The sequence below is a fragment of the Salminus brasiliensis genome, chromosome 3, assembly GCF_030463535.1.
Source record: "Salminus brasiliensis chromosome 3, fSalBra1.hap2, whole genome shotgun sequence".
Taxonomy (NCBI): domain Eukaryota; kingdom Metazoa; phylum Chordata; class Actinopteri; order Characiformes; family Bryconidae; genus Salminus; species Salminus brasiliensis.
Genome location: NC_132880.1, coordinates 22,607,444 through 22,629,367, shown reverse-complemented (window position 1 = coordinate 22,629,367; position 21,924 = coordinate 22,607,444). Strand labels below are relative to the sequence as shown.

The window sequence follows — 21,924 nt, the reverse complement described above, 5'->3', positions numbered from 1 at the left end:
GTTGTTATCAATGGCTAAGGCTAAATACACCCAGAATTCAACAAACTACACTTACCAGAGTTTCCACTCCATCAAGTTTAAACATGTGGAACCCCAGCTGGAAGGCTCCACTCATCAGGCGTCATTTATAACAAGATAGCCACTAAAACTGAACCAGGTGAAAGCAGGGCTGAACAGTAGGACAGATTTACAAATATTTGTGATTAAAAAATGCAAAACTCGTTCATTCAACATTCATCCAAAGTGTTATCAGCAAGGTAGGGTTAAAAACTTAGAAACAGACCCCTCAGCACCGCATCTAGTAGTTTAATGCAGAAATACGATGCTGGATCGCTCTGTTAGTTGTGGTGCTCAGGGTGGTTTCATTCTCCTACTGTTCAGGCCATAACACACACCAGTGCACGCACAGCTCCATAGTCAGTCCCTGACAATGCCTTTTTTTCCCTCTGTATCCACACACTTAAGCGAAGAGAATTCTGGTCATATAGCACTGCACCGTCATGCACATAGAACCATAGAATTATCTTTTTAGTGCGCACACACACACACATACACTCTTTGAGTGAACCCTTGCACTGATAGCCATGGTGACATTTCATCTATTCCCCCTCAGGGCTCTGCAGATCCCTTGCGTCACCATAGCCACTTTCATCAGAGCTTCTCTCCATTCTCCATTCTCCATTCTCCCCTCTTCTCTTCATCCCTCTATTCTGGAGAAAAAAGGTCAACGGTGCCATTATTTTACTCTGAACATTTGACATAACATTTATAGTGAAGGTGAAAAATAGAGAAATAGAGAGAGAAAAGACATGCTAAGAGGAAAAACCGTCACATGGAAAATATAAAAGCTTCAAGGCGACAAAGCTTTTAGTTGATTGTTTAAGACCATGCTGGATATCAAGTGGTTCTGACGCTTCTGGGAGAAAGAAGACCATTAATGTACAGTGAATCCATAGACTATGTAGTACTATACTGAAATATAGTTATACTATAGTATTATAGTTACATCTAAACACTAATTACACTAGTTTCAGTGTTACAACATTTTCTAGATGAACCTTTATTTGAGAATTGTTCAATCAGTTCTCACCTCTTTTCAGTGATGTATTACTGGTATTGAAAAAATGATTGATTGGACAGTTGACAAGGTCTAAGCATTCATCACTGTCTGTAGTGAAGGTAGACAAGTGGGATTAACCGTGTTTATAAACACCTGCTCAGCCCATTAATAGGGAGCTCCCATTGCCAGTCTTTGGACATTTTAGGTGTTCCTCAATTAGATGCTATAAGGAACCCTCTAGAAACATTTTTCTTCAAAATGTCAGACCCTCTGTATCGTGCCCTCTCCCAGGGTGATTCCGAGCCGCCGCCCACAGGCCCAAATAAGGACTTCCTCCTCGTTTGGTTCATGTTTGGTTCATTGTGTCGGTTCAGTGTCTTGTTTCATGTTCATGTGTTTCACCTGAGGCTGGGGGTACTTAAGGAGCTATGACACTGAGCTCCTGGCCGAGAATCGCTAGTTTGGAACCTTGAGGTAGCCCGAGAGGTTCCCGATTCGGCTCACGGTGCGTTTAGGCCAGCTTCAGCTCTTCATCCACGTTCTCGCGCAGGCCACCTGGCCATCCACGGATTCAGCAAGGCGCTCACGCTCGCTACCAAGATAGACCCACGACTCTCGCTCCAGCTAGGCAACCCACTTCCACGCAGCAGCTCCAGGTTGGGTCGGCCTAGCCTCTTTTGCCAAGTAGCTGGTCCCCAAGCTAAACCCCCGGTCCCAGGTCTGTTTGTTTTCGCCCTCTGGTTTGTCACGTTTGTGTTGTGTTCATGTTTATGCCCTTTAGCTGCTGCTTCATTTTCTTTGTTTTGCCCCCTTTCTATGTTTTTGAGTTGTGTTAATACATTACTTGCATTGAATCCCTCTCTGCGAGTGTTCATCCCTCTGTGTCTGGCCTAATCCGCCACGACACAAAAAACATTTCTTGAAGGTTCCTCAAAGCACTTTAGGAGGTTCCTTCACAGTTTCAAATTGAACAAAGGTTCTTCATAGATACTTTTAACAGTGCACTATGTGAAGGCCTGAAATAATGCAGTTCCAGTGCACCGCAGACTAATGCTGGCTTTAAACCCCAGAGTGTCCCATTCTTCTAGCAGAGCTTTTCTGTGGAGATGATCATCGCTGTCTCATACAGCGGTAAGTTTACATTCATCACTTTGAAGACAATTTAATGTAATGAGATTTGGAGCCCCATCGCAATGTTCAGTTCACGCAATGGAAAGGACTGTGGCCGTTTTCAAATGATTTAGAAAAAAAAAAAAAAAAAATATATATATATATATATATATATATATATATATATATATATATATATATATAAATGGATGCATACATGGTTTTGATATGCCAGCGATGCTATTTTACAGCTTTGCCTGCACTTGTAAGCACAGTGTGGTGCAGCTTCACGTTTCTAAATGGCCAATTAGAAAGGGTGTTTGGATACTTTTGAGAATAGTCACTACCAAAACGTACAAGATCAGTTGCAATGCATGTCTATCCATATGTGCTGCAGTTGTTTTTAATTGCAACACCTATCCCTAAAAATGACCACACGTGACTTTGTCTACCAGAAGCAGAAATGCGTAATTATAAAATAACTATGTCAGCTTCAGACAGAGGCGCAGAATATACTGGAACACTGCAACCATTTACGACACTGGCAACAATTCAGTTTGCACACGCTCATACAACCACTGTCAGGAGGCTGTAATGAAAATGTGATCACTGATGTGGGAGTACAGGTGGGTGGCAAACAGGAAAACCTGAACAGCTTTAATGCACCACTAGAACATGTGACAGAGCTTCGTTTCAAGTCTGTATTAAAGCAGTACTTTCTATCACTCCCATGGGTTTGATTTGCATGATGGTTTTGTTTTAATAATGATAATATCGCTGACAGCACGTTTAAATGCGGAGAAAGGGCAGTGGTTCCCCTTTTTTTTCTTTTTACATCGTGGCTCAGATGTTTCCACTGCCCGTCAGCGGAGCTACTCACAAAATGACTCTACATTATGGCTTGTCTGTTTCCCAGGCTCACCACCGGAGTGATTCTACATTATTGGAGTAACTTTACAGCTTTGAGGCCTCTTAGGCCTTTCCCCCCATCACTTGAAAGGACTCTATCTGGACCAGCTAATGAACTTTGTCTGGGTAACGGTATGTGCATGTTGTTTTTGGTTTGTATTTACTCTGTGGGCTTTTTTTTTTTGTAAAAATTTGTTGCAATAATGCAAAAATTAACGTAAAAATACTTACTCAGGAGTTCTAAGTTTCTCAGCGATCTAATGTGACAGTACTATGACCCGGGGATCACAAGTTTGAACCCTATACTATGCCTCTTTGCCATCTGCAGCTGGAGTCAGAGAGGGCACAATTGGCCATGCTCTCTCCAGGTGGGTAGATGGCGATCTCTCCCCTTATCACTTTTCACTCAATGTTGGCTTCATCATGTTACACTTTATGATGTTAGCTGATGTGGTAGAGCTAGGGATCCAGCACTTTCTTCCGAGAATGCCAGCTGCCTGGTGAGGCTGCATCAGTGGCAGTTTAAAAAGAGGAGGTGGCTGGCTTTACATGTATGAGAGGAGATGTATGTTAAGTCCTTACCCTCCAAGAAAGAGATTTCACAGAGCAAGATCTCTAAATGTTCAGCTTTCCTCTTTTTAATCCCCTTTGTTTTTGGGGGGTTTTTTTCTGAAGCTTTTCAGTTGAAATGCTCAGGCACCAATTTCTCAAAAAAAACAACGACAAATGTTTATTGTGAAGTGCTAGCGAACGTCTGTGGCCCTGCTGTTTATAATGTTTACCTAAGGCTAATCCCACAAGCCTGCAGTTCAGCAACAATCAACATTAGTGCACACTAGGTTATTAGACTGACCTTATCAATCAATCAGAGAACCCATCAGTCAGTGACAAACTCATCTCGGACTGAATGGCAAGCAACCTAAGCAAAGGCAGAGCAGGTCGGAGGCATCACTTTTGTCAAGTATAATTTCTGACATCTTCTATTCACTGCGAAACAAGCTTATCTTATCAGCCCAGGCGAGAGTGAGTTGACCTACTGTACGAGACATATTGAGGAAGGAGCAGAGAAAGATAAAGACATAAAGGAGGAGTGAAACTAACTGGACTGTAAGGGGAAACCAGCCGATGGGTTCATTGAGCACCTTATTTAATTGCTTCCTTAATCGATTGAGCCGGTTGTTGCTCGGTCAGTAGAGATGGCTGGTTTGGGGCCAGTTATTGACCCGGCTGTTGATAGCACATTTGCTTTGTAGTACAGAACCAAACCCTCAGTGGTTTAAGAAAGAGCTAGATGAGGGGAAAAACAGCAGCTTGTCTCTTGCGTATTTCTGCTGTACTCAAAACTCAGAAGTGGTGGATTCATCTAGAGAAGAATTTTAAAACAGTACAAGATGATCAGGTATGCTGAAACACTCCCAGTGTTGGCAGATCAGATGGAGGCTATAGAGATATACAGACATCAGTGGCTATGTTAGTAGCTCACTGAAACAAGTGAGAAATTTGATCAGAAGTGTTTTTTATTTTTATTTTTATTTTTTTTACTGCATGGCAGGTAGATACAGTTCAGTGCAAAAGTTTGAGTACCCTTGGCTACACAGCCTTTAGTAGTTAATCAGAAAAATACAACATTGGGCACAATAGGCAAATCTTAATGCAAAAAAAAATATAATAATAATAATGATAAAGATACTAAATTAAAATAAATGAGCCACATTCAGCTGTGAGACTGGAGATTGATCTCAAGATAAAAGCCTTCAATGCTATTTATCTGATGATTTCGATTGTGGTTGTCTACCTGGCCTTGCATGGCTGTTAGGGGTCCCATTTTCTCTGAAATCATTAATATTTTTTTAAACTCCAGTTGTGCAAACTTTTTCCTCTTTTTTTACTCATGCAGGTGGATTGTTTTAGATCTGATCTCCCACGAAATGCACAGCGCTTTCTGTAATTACACATAAACAGTGTGTAAATATACCCTGAGGCCACAAAAACTCCAGACTGCTTGGTATTAATATTCTGATTATGCGTGTGCCGTGGTTACAAAGATGTCACATTCCAATCGTGTGCTCTGAATAATAATGGATGTATTAGATTAATTACAACGTTGCTATGTCATATAACGTTCATACTCTGAATACAAAGGCTTGGCTGGAGTTTGTGGTAGTCTTTGGCTTTGTGATAAGCGTTGTTTGCCGTACGGTTCGACTTTTGCGGCTCTCACAGTTCCACAAATTGTACCCTGTCCATGCATCATTTACACAGTAGTTTCGCCTATATATTGATTGAGTTTACGCTTTGTAGCAACCGTGACTGCCCCTCACTGAGTTTGCACATCTAGCAGCTATATAGCTGTGAGTGTAATGTGTTTTGTGGTGTCAAGTAGAGGAGAAAATTACACAGGCTGCAAAGTTTTCACCCTTGAATACAAATGTAGTCCTCAAGGAAAGTGGTAAAGAACTGCAATTAGAAAATTACAAAGAGGCCATTAAGTTCACAACTGGCATCAACTTTGTCCCTCAGTCTGTTAGCACTGCCTTTGTCTTTCTCTCTTGCTCTCTCTCAGACACTCTGTGCATGTCCTGTTCTTCTGTCTTCATCACACGCAGTTGCTGATATCTCGTTTGCTTGTTCTCTGCACTCCCCTCTTCAATATTTCATGTAATTGAAAATGCATCTATTCTTGGCGTCCTCCAAGCCCGCGCACCTCCAGACTGTCAAAGCATAATTTCCTCTCGCTGTTCCCATCTCTGACTCCTTCCACTTTCCGTCACCTTCCCAAAATCACCTCAAATGGGTCCATTTAATACCCCTGCCTCTGCCCACTGACTCCTTTATTTATTTTCCATCATCTTCCCATCTATTCTAGAAAGAATTAGAAATTACCTACCTATGCTCCACCCACAAATATGGTCCTCTGTAGCAGAACGCTGGCAGCAATCCCATTCAACCTAATGAAAAACAGAAGTACGCAACAAAATCTACAAATTATTCACATGGGACAGCTGCAGTATTCATTTGCAGTCTTGCAAAAGCTTTTCTGAGGTGCTAGATCTCAGGAATGTACTTATGCTTTTATTTTTCTTCATTTAACGGCATTATTTTTAATAATCTAATGTTATATTTAATTTTTTTTCTTTGAAATACATTGTTTTAATCATGTTTTTAGAGTCACTACATCTTTAATGTATGGTGAATGCCCACCTCTGAGGTGACTGATATGCTGTATACACAAATAAAATAAAGGAGCAACTAAAGCTAAAGGTTCTTTGAGCAATACTATAGAAAGAGCCATGTTTGTAATAGAGATGTGTGGATGTGAAGAATGCTTTAAAGATGTAAAGTTTTCTTCTTTTTTTGATTTTACCAATTTGAAGGTTCTTCACTCACACATCTCTATTACAAAATGTTTCATTAGAAAAACAAGTGGTTGTTCTATGCCATTTTTTTTTTATCAGCAGCGGCAAATAACAAAGTATAAGTACGTAAGTAGATTTTTGGAAGTATCTGTACTTTTTTTTTTTTTTTTTTTTACTTGTCCTCCCTACAAGAAAATCTGTACTGGTTACTCACTACATTTTCCAAACAGGCTCCTTACTTTAAACTTGTACTGTTTTTTAATCATGCAGATTCTAATCAGAGAGCTAATTGCATGCTGCTGTTAATGAATCTAAATCTGTAAAGGCTTCGGTTTGTGTGAAAAACTAACAGAGCTGAGCTTTGGTTCTGTAATCTGATGTTATAAATCATTTGATCTTTATGATACTATTTAAATATAATATGACCACACTGACAGACACCAGGGGCACAGCCAGGGAGAACATATTACACTGGACTCCACAAGAGGTAAAGTAAAGGTGCACGTATTTGTGGGCAGCCAACTCCAGCGCCCGGGGAGCAGAGAGGGTAAAGGGCCTTGCTCAAGGGCCCAACAACCGATGAGCCACCACTGCCACACTTGCGCAGCCCTGCTTCACCCCCTCCACCCTTGTGTGTTAAGTTAATTCATCTTAACGCTGTAAGTAATCAAAGGTATGCAGGTTGGACACAACCTCATAGCGTTTTTCCACCTTGCTTTTACTTCCTGAAAAACACTCAGTAACCAGGTTTCAGCAGCCAGGATTACCATCACAACATTTACATGGCTGCATGCAAGCATATACCATCACACTTTTACCAACACAAGCCCATTTTCCCATAACTGTCCCTGGTTATGAAAGCTCCCATAAAAAAGTTGGCTAGCTAGTTGGTGGTTATCATTCACACTATGGTGACATCTCTGGGATATGATCAGTAAAAATAGATGTATCAATATTATTCTTGAAATTATTGGCAACATTTCCTTATTTTGGTTATTGACAATTCTAACCCACTAAAAAAAACTCCAACCATGCCGCCAGCACTGGGAGGGTGTAGGTTAGCATGTGCTTCCTCTGAGACGTGAAGCGCTAGCGTGTCTTTTGGACTGCCTCAAATGCACCATCATCAGTCAGCTCAAAGCTCTTGAAGGAGAACAGTAACTGCTAAGATTTACCGCAAGGCCAATTATGCAGTCTTGGACAGCAATCGGTAGCTGTGGTATAATCGGGGATCGAACTCAAGATCTCCTCCAGCTGAATGAGATTGTTACCAGTGTTCTGTTAAGCTTGTCCAACCTCACAACAGCTGCTCTAAAAGACTTTTCATTTATGGAAGAGCATGGATAGGTCAGTCGTTACTTTCTCAGAATTAAAAAAAAGAATCTGAGAATTCATTGTGTTTAACCTGATTTGTCCTCCCTTTTGCTTCAGCAGCCACGGTGTTCAGCCCAGGCCTGCGAAAATATATCTTAGTTATCCTTTCATCATTTTCTCATTTTCGTTAGTGTAGTCATTTTAGCTCTGTTCACCTTTTCTTCCCCTCTCTAAATCAGCTTCCATGTCGTGACACTGCAGAACATTGCTGGTGAGTGCCTGGCAGATGCCTTTATCCAAGGCCTGTGTTTTCACAATCACATTAGCCATTAGTACAGCTGGGGAGGCACTGGAGCGAATCAGGTTAAGTAGGCGCTCAAGGGTACAAACTGTAGCAGCCCACCTGGAGTTCAGACCTGCACTGGTGCACTGGCAAACTCTGCCTCTTTCTCTAACACACATACACACACACACATGTTCATCAACTGATGTAGGTGTGAAAACACACACAGGCATGTTCTTAGGTGTTTATACAATGTAAGGACATAGTCAGGCCTTAACCATTTCCAGAATTTCCAGGCAGGCCAGTATTTCAGGTAGCCCAAAAACCTAGTTTGTCCAATCAAACCTTCATTAAAGTAAATCAGGTGAGTTGCTGGTGGAACTGACCAAATCCATACACTCTCGCTAGAGAACGCAGAGAGGTTCTTCGGGCTGTAATTTTTCCAACCCAGTGGTCCCCAACCCTGGTCCTGGATGCACACTACCCTATCCTGTGGGTGTTTAACCACCTTTAAACTGAACTCAGTAAGGACTTGTTAATGAGTTAATTAGTTGGCTGAGGCGTGATGACAGCAGGGAAATGTCTAAAATGTGCTGGACTGGGTTGGGGATCATTGAATTTACCAATTGATCAATAATATTAACATATTTTGACAGCTGATTATACATGTTACAAATGTATGCATCTGTAAACCAAGGCCTTCAAGACAAATGCGTGGCATAGACCATTAGACACTGGAAAATGTTTACTTTTATTCTTAATATTCATATTTGTCCATAGATCTTATATAACTTTTAAAGTTGATGAAAGGCTTAGGCTTTTTGAGGTTGCTCTTCTGGACATCACATTAGAGACCAGTGCTCTGCCATCTGGAAACCAGTCATCTAGGGATTTCCATTGACAGGGTCTAGAGGGTCAAAGTGGCATTTGCCAGGGAGTTGGAGTGAAAAAAGTGAACTCAAAGGTTGATGACTGGCGATCAGAAAGTTCACAACTCCAAGACAGATCTTCAGTTCACTGTGACCTGATTCTCAGTGATCATTGGTTCTCCATAAGAATGATCATGCCATAACTGATCATGCCATTCAGACACATTGCGTCTATGCTACACTTTACGTTTATTATACAGCTGTAAAAGGTACAAGCATGATTTTACGTTTGGTTTAAGGTAAAGTCATTGAGAACTTTCTACAGACACACAGTGTTCCTTCACATGATACTGCAGGGCTGTTTATTAAACCAGATGAGGAACATCCCCTCTCAAATGGTCAGGCTTGTCCAGCAACATAGCTGTATGGCTGGTTGAGGGTTTGGGCTGTTAATATTTGGCAGGCAGATATGTTCTGAGCACTTCTGGAGGCTTTTTAGCATAATCCAAGATTTAAGAACACTCTTGGCCTTTAAAAGGCACGAGACCTCTGCTCCAACATCGGATTAAATGTGGCAGGAGAATTGTGTGGGAGCTTGGGTCTCTCATGCTGTTATGATGGAGACCACACATGAATCCTCACACATCAGCATAAAGTTTGGTCTGCTGAGACAGTCGTACTCGCCAACTGGATTTGATGATACCTAGCTAGCTCACCAGATCATTTATTTTAGCGTTTATGTGGCATGCTCTGGTTGGTCATTGGCATTGTTTGTAACCTTGCCTTAACCATAAAGCCACTAATCCTAATCATAACTCTAACCTCAGTAACCTACACCTAAACATAACCCATAACTCCATAACTCTTTCTGCTCACATGAAAATGTGCTCACTTGGGTTAGGACCTCACAGAGATAGAATTGCAAGAACACACACACACACACACACACACACACACACACACCCATACATTTCTTCTAACCATATACCACTTTTCTGTAAACACACCGACATCCCGCACGGTCATTTTCTCCTCCACCACCCATGTCCCCCACCTATCTCTCTTATTCTTTCTCCCTTGCTCTCTTCATCTCTGATTATTTTTCACAGTGGGGTTAGAAAAACAGGGTGATTGCAAATTCATGTTGGACAGTATGGGTGAGAGAGGGGGGAGGAACCGAAGCAGAGGGTGATAAGAGGGAGCAGCAGAAGAGTGAAGGGAGTGCAAGGCAGGGTGGTAATGTCAGTACAGTTTACTAACACAACACTGAGCAAGCAAATAACGCACAGCAGGACAGTATTTGCTATTCAGCCTATATTTAATTTCAGATGGCTCATTTTTCTGCCCTGAATGGACAGATGTTGGGCAGATGTCTTTATGGATAAGTCAGCATATGGATAGATATAAGAGGTGACTAGATCAGGATGACCACCATGAAATAGTAACACTGAGCAGCAGGGGCCTCAGTGACATTGCAGGACCACGGACAGCTCCATGTGCTATAACTAGCTTAAAGAAATATAGAATGAAGTCAAATGAACCTGATTGATTACTTACCACAGTTGCAATCAGTCTGCCATCTGTTTACATGTTCAGAATGGAATATGCTAGGCTACCATTGCTAAAAGACTGTCTAAGTAATCTGAGTGGCTCAGTAGCTCAACTTTTCCAGGACATCACTAATATTTCCAGGACATTTTTAGTAATTTCGTAATCTCTTTTCATCATTTCATAGTCATTCTGACTGTAATCATGACTGAAATAATAGCTTAAATGTGTTAAGAAGGTTTATACATTCAGTAATATTGAATATTAATTTGAAAAATAACCTGTGACATACTTAATATTGTATTAGCGATGCATTGAACGAGATGACACTGGTCGCTGGACTATTCAAGTTCATTGGTTAGCAATGTTCATCTATCATCTCCTATTGTAAATGAAAGAAGCACATGTCAGATACTGCTATGAAGTAAACATGTCCATGCATTTTATGAATCTAGCCCAGTGTCTCTAGAGAGAATTCAGTGCCAGCGATGACTTCTCAGCAGGCAGGGGGTTTGCATATTAAGGCAAATGTTTTTTTGACCATTCCTGGCAGTTTTTCTACTGTACTGAGTCAGACAATTTATTTATATTGTCTCTTGATAGAACGGCATGCTAGCAATGAATCGTCAGCCAACAGCAGAGGGGGTTCACATGTTATGAAAGTGAGACGAAATCAGAAAACAAAACAACAGAACAATGTCTGCTTATGTGTGAGTCAGAGAAGCAGTCTGACATAAACATCTTTACAATGTCTCACACCAGTTGAGGTCTGTAATTGCTTTCTGGAAGCAAACTCACAGTGCCGTTTACTCATTTACAACAGATCAAAGGTAGTTCACTTACTGATCTGTCTTACTTGTGAAAATGCTCTATTTGCAGTAATGAGTGAATAAATGAGAAGAGAAAAGCGTGCCTGTAAGAAATAGATGTCCTTAAGCCTAAGATGAATGGACAGAAGGATGGTTAGATGACAGATACATGACAGATGGACAGATGGATGTATGAGAAGATCAGAAAGACAGATTATGCAAGCCAAGAGGGATGGATGAAGAGAAGCAGCGTGTGAGTGTATACACGGAGACAGCGATCGTTTAAAAGGTGTGCTAGGGAGGTGTCCCGAGACAAAAGTGAGACCCCAAAACCAAGGGTGGTAAGATCAAGGTACTGACTTTGGATTTTTTTTATGTACGTTCATTTAACCACATCCAAATCTCTCTTCAACGAAGCCCACTATTATTTGCTGTTATTAACCAACACAGCTGATTCTGCTGGATTTGAACAAATCTAGGCAATGGCTAGGGGGCACTGAGGGGCTGTTTAATGGTACATGTTTTTAAATAAGAAGCAGGTCATAGAGGTAGCTTGTTTCTAACTTAAGATTGTCCACAAGGAGTGTCGTAGCTTTGCGTCAGTGCCACTTTTTTGTAAATAATATATGTTCCTTATGTGTATATAAGTGTAAATAATGCATAATATGTAAGTAGTTACTTAAGTGTAAATCTTTTGACACCCCTGAATGGAATCAGCAAATAAGAGAAACACAGTAAAACATTCTGCACATTTTAAAGATAACGCATTATCCCTAATTTTCCATAGGTTAACACATTTTCTTTAGGTTAAATGAAAGCTTAGTGATAAGTACTAGTCAAAATACCACAAAGATCAAGCACCAAGCGGGACTCTGCTCAGTATTGTACAGTCCAGTAAGGTGATAGGGCAAGTTCATTTGGGTGTTGGTGATGGGTTTTTGCAAATAAGACCTTTTTGACTTACTTCACTGTGGCCATGCCCCTTTCCCAGAGGGACACGGCGCACCTGTAACCAAGAGTTAGCTTAGTTTTACTTCGAAAATCAGCAAGACGTGTCCAAACATTTGCAGTCAACTGTAGTTTGTATTATTATTATCAGCAGCATATTGTTATTGACATTGTGACATAAATGTGACTTAACATTGTCCAGCTCTACTTCTAGCGAACGGAAACCGCAAGCAAAGCAATTGAAAATTAGACCAGGATACAGAGCTGCAGTGAGCTAGATTAATGATAATGATGAGTGATAAGTACTGGTCAAAATACCACAAAGATCAAGCACCACACTTCTTACACAGGCTATAGCCTTGTTCTGAAAGGCCGGTTTGAGTGATAATGAGACACTGCATATCCTACCCCCACAAACCTATGCCATTACACATCCATAACCATGGCCTACAGCCTTCCAAGTCAGCAATACACTTTGTTGATGCAAGAAAACAATTATTGACTTTTTAAATGGCAGATCTTCTGGTGAAGTACGCAACGATTCAAAATGGACAGACAGAATCTAGGACTACTGCCAACAAGTCATGGCTCCTCAGGGCACATCCGATTCCCTATATTGCTTAAACTGCCACAGGTTTTTTTCCTACCACATAAATACTTACCATACTTCCAGATTGGGAACTGAGCAAAACCATGAATGACAGCGCTGCCACAAGCAGTCGAGGTTGAGTCCACTGAGGCTGGCGCTAGCACAGTGCATCAAACTACGTAAACATTTCAAAACTCAGCAGAGCAAAATCGTTTTGCCGTTTGTTTTCTAATATACCTCCCCCCCCCTATAATAGAGGAAATGGAGCCACTTCTAAACAGTTTGTTCAATTTCAAACCTGATTAGCTCACAAACTGGGCTGTCTTATTTCAGTTTCACACTTTGTGCGTTAGTAGGCACTACAGATACTCAAATGCATATTCCCAATTCCCTTGAATGCATTATTGCTGTTTATTGTCTTAATAAAGGTTATGACAAATTGTCTTTATAATTTATTTATTATTATGTGTTGCAGCGAGGAGGTGGAGTAGCCACGACCACTATCCCACCACTACCACGTGGTGTTTAAAAAGGGCACGCTTTGGCCCGCAAGGGGAGTGACACTGAGGTGAATACGATGGCTGAAAGCCTTAATGGGACTCTGCTCAGTATTGTACTCTCAGTTGTGAACTTAGGGTGGTCCAGTAGGTTGGTAGGGCATGTTTTTTTGCAAATCAGACCCTTTTGAGGTACTTTACTGTGGCCATGCCTCTTTCCCAGAGGGACGCAGCACACCTGTAACCAATATGCAGTCAATTGTAGTTTGTACTGAGGAATAGCAAAATTGAACTGATGGATAAATTTAAGATGATATATTAACATTGAATTGTGCCTAGCATCAGAAACAATTATTATTATTATTATTATTATTATTATTATTATCAGCAGCATAAATGTGAGTTACCATTGTCCAGCTCTACTTCCAGCGAACAGAAACCTCAGGCAAAGAAAGCAATTGAAAATTAGACCAGGATACAGAGCTGCAGTGAGCTAGATTAATGATAATGGATTATCTGGATAATCAATGTGCCCATACTAGAACTACTCATGAATTAATCACAGCCCACACGAGAAAACAAGCAGAAACAGCCTAGTTTTACTAATGTCTCCTGCTGCCTAGCAACGGGCTGAGCTACAACGTGTGTACGTTGGGTAAGCACCTTGCCATCCCTTAAACTGAGACCCCAATGCATCCGATTATGGGTGACATATAAGAAACCACTGATGCTTCACACACACACACAAACACTATGATGGAGGAAATGGAGCCACATCTAAACACTTTGTTCAATTTCAGACCTGATTAGCTCAAAAACTTACACTTTGTGCGTTAGTAGGCACTACAGATACTCAAATGCATATGTTTAATTAAGTGCTTCACACACACACACACACACACACACACACACAAACACTCCAGACACACTCCTTATCCTGTCTCTGTTTGTGTGTACATAGCGGACAACTTGAGGCAGTGTTACAAAGTTTAGTGAAATCCTCAGTGTGAACAAGAGGAGAATGAAAGAAGATAATCTGAAAAAAGAAGACGCTTTCATTTCATTCATTTACACAAACACACACACACACACACACACACAAACGAAAATGACTGGCAGCAGTGGCAGGTGACACAGCATAGTAAAACCTGACAAGAACAAGGTCGATAGGCATAGTGTGTAAGAGAAGTGATGATTCTCTCTCCTCTGTCTCTCTCTCTCTCTCTCTCTCTCTCTCTCTCTCTCTCTCTTTCGTTCCCCCCTTTTCCCCTCTGTCACCACAGCAACATGCCTGGAGGGGACACAGGAGAGACAGCATCACTGACAAAAACAACAGAGAGGAAAATGGAGCGAAGGAGAAAAAACACATGAGAGTGAAAGTGGGGAACGAGAGACTTCGGAGGGAGTCTTCAAAAGTGTGAACCTACCAGTGTAACATGCAACAACTTACCTCACTACTGCAACCATAGTAGAGCAGATTGTTGCCGGCACCAGCTCTGGAGTTCCTACCTTCACTGCACATGCTCATTTGTTCCTGCTCTAACACCTGATTCAACTGAAGGACATTAAAGTGCAGGGACACTACCAAACTGCGCTGTGCAGGTGGACTAATGCTCTGGAGCTGGGAAACACTGGTCTATACAGCTTGTCTATTTATCTAGTTATCTTAAATGTTAAGGATATTAAAAAAAAAAAAAAAAACATATATAAAAGTGATGTTTTTCCTTTCTAGATGCCGTTGTGGCCACCATGTTTTATAGTTATTATTTTGTTATAAGCTGATAATACATTTATAAGGCGCTAATAAGTTCAATGGGGGAGCAGCAGAACATTGGTGGGCTCAGCCCTCCTTTTACAGGACCAAAACAAAGAATGACCATAGTTTGATCTGGCTTTGCATACTGATTTATATTTTCATAATACCCATAGGGATGACAGAATACCTCATTTTATTCACCATTTTTTATATTATTGAATATTGTATTCGATTTTAAAATTGGAAAAAAGAACATGTGTCACAACTGTTGAAACCCTGGAAGCTCCTGGCTACACATCGATGTCCATGGACCATTGGTTCTTTGGTAATTTGGATGGATCGCTGTCCAAATTTAGTTAAAGTCCAACAGCCTTTAACTTGAGCAGATAATTGCAGGTTTCATTCTCTTCATTTTGGCTGTTTTCCCTATAAATGCAGTCGTGTTGCAGAATGTTTTGCCACTCAGTCTGACTAAAGGGGCGTGTTCCAGTGGAAACGTGACGCCAGTGCATACCCGCCACTGAGAAACATAATACTGTGACACTTCCACAGTGCAATTAAGTCTTTCTTTTTCACAGCGGTGGTCCCAGGTGGGCATGCATGTAACTTTTTAGGTTCCATTCCATGAGAACCTCTGGTCTTCCAGCTTCAAGCAGTCTAAATGCTTGGTTGGGCAGTTTTAAATTGAATACCTTTGGCATCCTCTTTTGTGTAGCACAGCCATTTGATTTTCTGCCAACAAACGTTTTTCTCTCTGTGTCTTTGATTTTGGAAGGAAACCCAGAAATCCAGAAAGTCACCGTAGCTAAGATTATTCATTTAATTTTGGCTTGCTCCTACTCACCTTCCTTCCAAGAGTGCCATAGCCCTCCAGACAGGAACATTGTTTCTGGTGGTCTCAATGGCTGAATGGACACTGTCACATTCCACCTGGCTGTGTCTGGACTCCGGACATAAATGTATGGTTCAATAATGAAACTTGGCCTAGCTTGCATGTGGTGTCAGACATTTTGACTCATGTGCTATCCATAGGCTGTTCCCACAATGCATTTTTCAATGCCAAAAGTGTGTAAATACACTTATGCCTTTAAGGTGCCAACTGGTTTTAGTGGGTTCAGTGTTAAGGCCTCTGGTTTTGATTTATAACTATATAAATTTATAAATTTAATTCTAAGCCCTGGTGTGGGGCAGAACAGACAACTTGGCTGAAAAACTAGCATGCCTTGTGAGTTGTATTTGATTCCATATAGATGCCATATAGTATAATTTACAATTAAACACACCATTTCAGTGGAATTTTTATTGTCTAACTTTATCACACACAATTTAGCTTATATTTTCTGGATAAGAGGAAATATATCTATGTGTATTTCCCTACATTCAGAATTTCTATGACAAGACTGGCATTACCTGCACGTATTTTGATACATGTAAAGAAATATATGTGTATATATTTTAGGGCTCTTCGAGTTCTGCAGGGCCAGTGTCCAGAAGTTGATTTTCCTGCTCAAAATCACCTGGTTCTAAGGCACTATGCTAATACTGGGTATTCGTTTGCTCTAAAAACAGCTGCAGTTCTTCCTGACGTGGATCGCACAACACCTTGGAAACATTCCTTCATGATTCTGGTCCATGTTGACATGATTGCATCACATTCCCTGTTGATTTGACTTCATTGCTCCACAGAACAGAATCCCAACTTCTGTTCGGTGGTGAAACAAAACTGGAAATGGTATGTCTGGAGGAGGAGGAGGAGGAGGAATGACGCATACGCTGAAAAGAGCACCCTGCCTACAGTGAAGCATGACGATGATGCTCTGATTTGCTTCCTCTGGCACTGGAAACCTGCAGTGTGTAGAGTGCAAGATGGATTCGGTCAAGTATCAGGAAAACCTAGGAGACAGCATCATGTCTTTTGTGAAGAAGCTGAAGCTTGGCCTTCATTGGATCATCCAGGGCAATGATCCCAGGCATACCTCAAAGTCCACCAAGGCTTGGTTTCAGAAGAAGTCCTGGAAGATTCTGGAGTGACCTCCACAGTTGCCTGGCTTGAACGCCATCGAATTTAGGAGATTTGAAAAATGCGGTTACAGCATGCAAACCCAGGAATATTAGTGAACTATAGGTCATCCTCTAGTTCACTTTTCTCGCTCCTTATTTGGGTAGTAAGTGTTTAATTACTCATTAAAAAAAATATTAGAATAAATACAGGCAAAAATAGCATTTTTGCTTGTGGTTGGTGTGGCGCAACAGATAACACCACTACCTGACACTGATTTACAACACCATGTGGGAGTCCTTGGGCCAGACTCCTAACACTACATTGGCCCACCTCTGTGATATGAATAACCTTGTATGTCGCTCTGGATGAGTGTCAGCTAAATGCCATAAATGTAAATATAATACAGATGGAACGCACTGTGTTTTTAAAAAAATTTCCAAATCTCTCCTCATTGAAGTCTACTATTATTTATAGTCATCATCCAACACCTGGTTTTGTTAACAGTTAAATCGGGTGATCTGGTGATGACATTTTACACAATCCACCCACCTTGAGAAATCTGGAACCAAGCTTTCTTCTTCAATCTAGCTCAGAAGATATCAACTACTTTCATCAAAACAAGAAATTCATGTTCCTTTTTATAATATTTATGTTAACGCACATCTGTTGTAATGGGGGGACTGGTTCCCTGTTCAAAGGAAACCCAGAAATCCAGAAAGCCACTGTGTCTAAGCGCATTCACTTAATTTTGGCTCGCTCTTCCTCACCATCCTTCCAAAAGTGCCATACCCCTCCAGACTGGAACATTGTTTCTGGTGGTCTTCAATGGCTGCATGGACACGGTCACATTCCACCTGGCTGTGTCTGGACCCCTAATAAATGTATGGTTCAATAATGAAACTTGGCCTAGCTTACATGTGGTGTCAGATTCATTCTGACTCATGTGCTATCCATAGGCTGTTCCCACAATGCATTTTTCAATGCCAAAAGGGTGTAAAGACATTTAGCAGATGCTCTTATCCAAAGCGACTTACAAGGTTACTCATATTACAGTGACTGGCCAACGCAGTGTTCGGAGTCTTGCATAGGACTCTTATTGGTGTAGCGCAGGATAGTCACCCAGACCGGGAATCGAACCCCAGGTTCCCCACATGGTGTGGTAGTTCACTGGCAGGGAGCGGTGCTATCTGTTGCGCCACACCAACCACAGACGCTTATGTCTTTTAGGCGCCAACTGGTTTTAGTGGGTTTAGTGTCAAGTCCTTTTTAAGTTTTTTAATTAATAATAAATAAATTCATAAGGTACATAACTTTTGATGCAGAAACATTCAGTGGCAGGCAGCTCGGCATCTCGGGGCAGTGGTGGCTCAGCGGTTAGAGCTCTGGGCTGTCGATAACAGGGTTGTGGGTTCGGTTCCCGGGCTCGGCAAGCTGCCACTGTTGGGCCCTTGAGCAAGGCCCTTTACCCTCTCTGCTCCCCGGGCGCTGGAGCTGGCTGCCCACTGCTCTGGGTGTGTGTGTGTGTGTGTGAGTGTGTTCACTACCAGATGGGTTAAATGCGGAGGACACATTTTGCTGTACGCTGTACAGTGACAAATACGTGCACCTTTAAAGCAGCCACGTTTGCTTCTGCAAAACTCAACTTTGCTGCATTGTTAATGGATGCAATCAGTAAATTAAAATAAATAAATAAATAAAAAAGGGAAAAATATGTATATATATAAGTTAAGATGTGCTTTTGCTTTATACATAGCATCCCAACTTTTTGTAAAGTGCAGGAAAGGCAGCTAACTGTGCAGACAGGACATGCAGAAACCCATCCTATGACCAAAACATGCTGGAATACCGATTTCCAGATCCACAGCCTTCAGAAGCAGCACAGGGACAATGCGGGTTAGTAGGCGACGGGCCTGCACGTGAACGCAGAGCAGCCAGGCTTTCCGATTGGTAGAGAGTTAAACAGGACTCGCGTGGGTGGAGGGGGCGTGGCCGTGTGGCGCGAGCGCCGCCACAGCGAAAAAGAGAGAGCGCGAGGCTGCGCTGCGCGAGGCTGCGCTGCGAGAGACACCTGAGGAGAAAATAATAATAATTATTATTATTATTATTAGCTACTTTTATTACTCCAGACAAAAAGGAAGGGGTGGGGGGAGAGGAGGAGGAGGGGAGACCCCAGAACGAGTACCGGACCGGCCGCGAAACAACTTGAAAAAAATGGCGCGTAGGTGGAGAGAGAATCTCCCGTCAAACTCTGAGGTAAACTGACCGTTACAGCCAAACAGCGGAGCGAGCGACGAGCAACGAGCAACGCCGTTAGCGGGGTGGTTGGGTGTAAACGAGGCTACTTTTCTCCTCGGTGAGTGAGTGAGGTGCATCGTCCAGGAACAGGCAAAGACAAGAAAGATGCCTGGATGAGTGAGAGACGCTGTGGATTACAGTAGCTGCGAGAATCGTCCAGCTTTGACTTTGGCCGACGGGAGCGGAGCGAGGCTAATACGTCGACGGCATTATTAGCTAGCTAGCTAACGATTTTTACGAGTTACGAGCCGGGATGTTATAAAAGCCCCTGGTCGTCTCTGCGGGACAGAAGGACTGAGAGAGGAAGGCTAGAGAGGCGGGAAACGGAGGATATTATGGCTCTCACAGCGGTCTGCCTCTGTCTCCTCGTGTTCGCCTCCGCTAACTTGCACCTGAGCCACGGGAATAACCGCCATGCCGTGTACTGGAACAGCTCAAACATTCAGTAAGTGGGACAAACCCTTCACTTCACTTTTCCTCCACCCCCCCCCCCCCCTCTCTCTCTCTCTTCCTCATCTTCCTCCTCTTCCTCCTCCTCCTCTCCTCTCCCGGTTAGTTCGCCCGTCGCAGTTGTCAGAGCTACCCGGGACACCGGAGAGCAGAATTAGCAGTGTGCTCGACCAGTAACCCCTAACTCTTCTTCTACCCCCCTCCTCCCTCCTTCTTCATCTAGAAGGGCATTTTCTAGGTGTGAGGGAGAACGACTTCCCAGCCCGCTGTTGACACCTGCCTCAGGGGAGTCCGCCTGAAACGCTGCAGAGCTGGGTCACGGCTGGCTCTGCTTCTCGGACAGTTCACTTTTCCGTTGTTCAGCGCAGATGTAGATCACACTGTGGTGGCAGAGAGAGAGAGAGAGAGATCCACACCTAAATAATTGACACACCTCCATCTCTCACTCCATCTTGAGTCATCCGTGGCTTCCCCATCCCTCTATTACACCACTGTAGCTACCTACCTACCTTCTCCTACCTTCTCCCATCACTTTTCCCTTTACTCTTCTGTTCGTACTCTGCACTGTCTGGGTCAGTCCTGCTGATGAGCTCAGGCCCTGTGGTCTTAAAATGAGCTACATTTATTTCCCCCTTTATGAAATGTACTCTGCAACACCCCTCCCTCTTGTCTCATGTCCATTTGTATTCACCTCATCCACTTATCTCTTCTCTATCTCTATCCTGCCTCTCTCCGCCCGTTCTCTCATTTTGCCTTCTACGTTTTCTCCTTCTACCTCTTCTTTTACATTTGAATGAACCACATCATTTAGTGTGAGTGCCGCAGTGCCATACTTTACTCAGAGAGTTGCACTGCTAATCACCAGCCCAATAAGCAGCAGCTGCCGTGGCAATTAAGTGTCAGAGAACGTGTGTTTTGTGTGTGTGTGTGTGTGTGTGTGTACTCATTAGTGCCCAGCTCCTCATTATCATAACCACAGCATCTTCAAAGTGCAGAGCACAGTCACAGGTCTCCCTGTTAGTCATATCCTGTTGTTAGCATTATCTATCACTGCTAATTATCCACCATGTGTGTGTAAATGTTTTGGTCAGACAGACTTGGTCAGAGTAGCGCTAACCGAAAAGTCAAGCAGCATCTGATTCTTTATTAAGTTTACTTACGCAGGCCAAAAGGTGTTATTGCAGTGGACAGTGTGTGTGTGTGTGTCAATATTTTTGTCACAGTGAGAGAGCGAGAGCGACGATTTCTGTGTTGTTGGTTGTTTTTTTTTTATGTACGTAATATTTTTATGCTCTGCTGTCTGCCAGCAGTAGGGCCCTTGGAAGCTCTGTGCTTAGCAGTACTCCATGTATTTTTGTGAGTGAGAAGCCCTTTTTCTCTCTCCATCCTCCTACACTAAGATAAGGGCTATAAAATAATGCGTAAATTGACCCAGATTGCAGGTAGCTGAGGCGCCCACTGAGGCCTCACGGCATGAATACAGATCCCGTATCAGTCCTGTGAGGTTTGGAGCTCCAGGCCAGAAGCTTCTGAGAATCCAAAACTGGCCTACCTCTGCTGCTGTGGAGCAACAATCTCCCAATCAGGCTGCCACCTCAAGGACATGAGAGAGTGCCCACTAGCAGGGCAGAGGGCCAGCGGGCTTGTAGGGCTCGGCACTGGGTGAGACCCTCGTTTGCTCCACCCTTGGGCAATGTACTCGGTCCAGATGGCAGGGCAGAGGCACCCAGCTGTGAGAGATGAGGTGGCAGAGGAGCTGAGTGAAAACTTTATGTGGGCTAACGCTTGTGAAATCGGCGCTCATGGCTCTCTCTGTCTTTCTCTCTCTCCCCTCCGCTACAATGCAGACAGATGAAAGCTTAGACAGATAAAAGCCATTTCAGGAATGCAGCGAAAGACCTCGCTTACAGAGTCTGTTTGAAATCCTCACTGAAAAGTCAACTGAGTAGAGGATAATCAATCACGTGAAGCAGAGTGTCTGGGGAATCTCAAAATCTAAAAGTCAACGCAAGAATAGAAGTCTTTGTGTAGCGTAGCAGAAATACACAGATGCTCGCTAGAATGACTCAAAAGGGCAACAGTAAAGCAGCATGGCGATGGAATGAGTGCATATGTATAGCTGTGAGTCA

At 42.6% G+C, this 21,924-nt stretch overlaps 1 protein-coding gene across 1 annotated transcript in view; it reads left to right on the top strand.

Annotated features, from left to right (window-relative positions):
- The first annotated feature begins 19,047 nt into the window (after positions 1 to 19,047).
- The window catches only part of efna3a (ephrin-A3a), a 146,795-nt gene continuing 143,918 nt past the window's right edge, over positions 19,048 to 21,924 (top strand). The window contains exon 1 of the mRNA XM_072675607.1: positions 19,048 to 19,790. Coding sequence (XP_072531708.1) covers positions 19,681 to 19,790 — 110 coding nt within the window. The 5' untranslated portion in view covers positions 19,048 to 19,680. The remainder of the gene's footprint in view (positions 19,791 to 21,924) is intronic.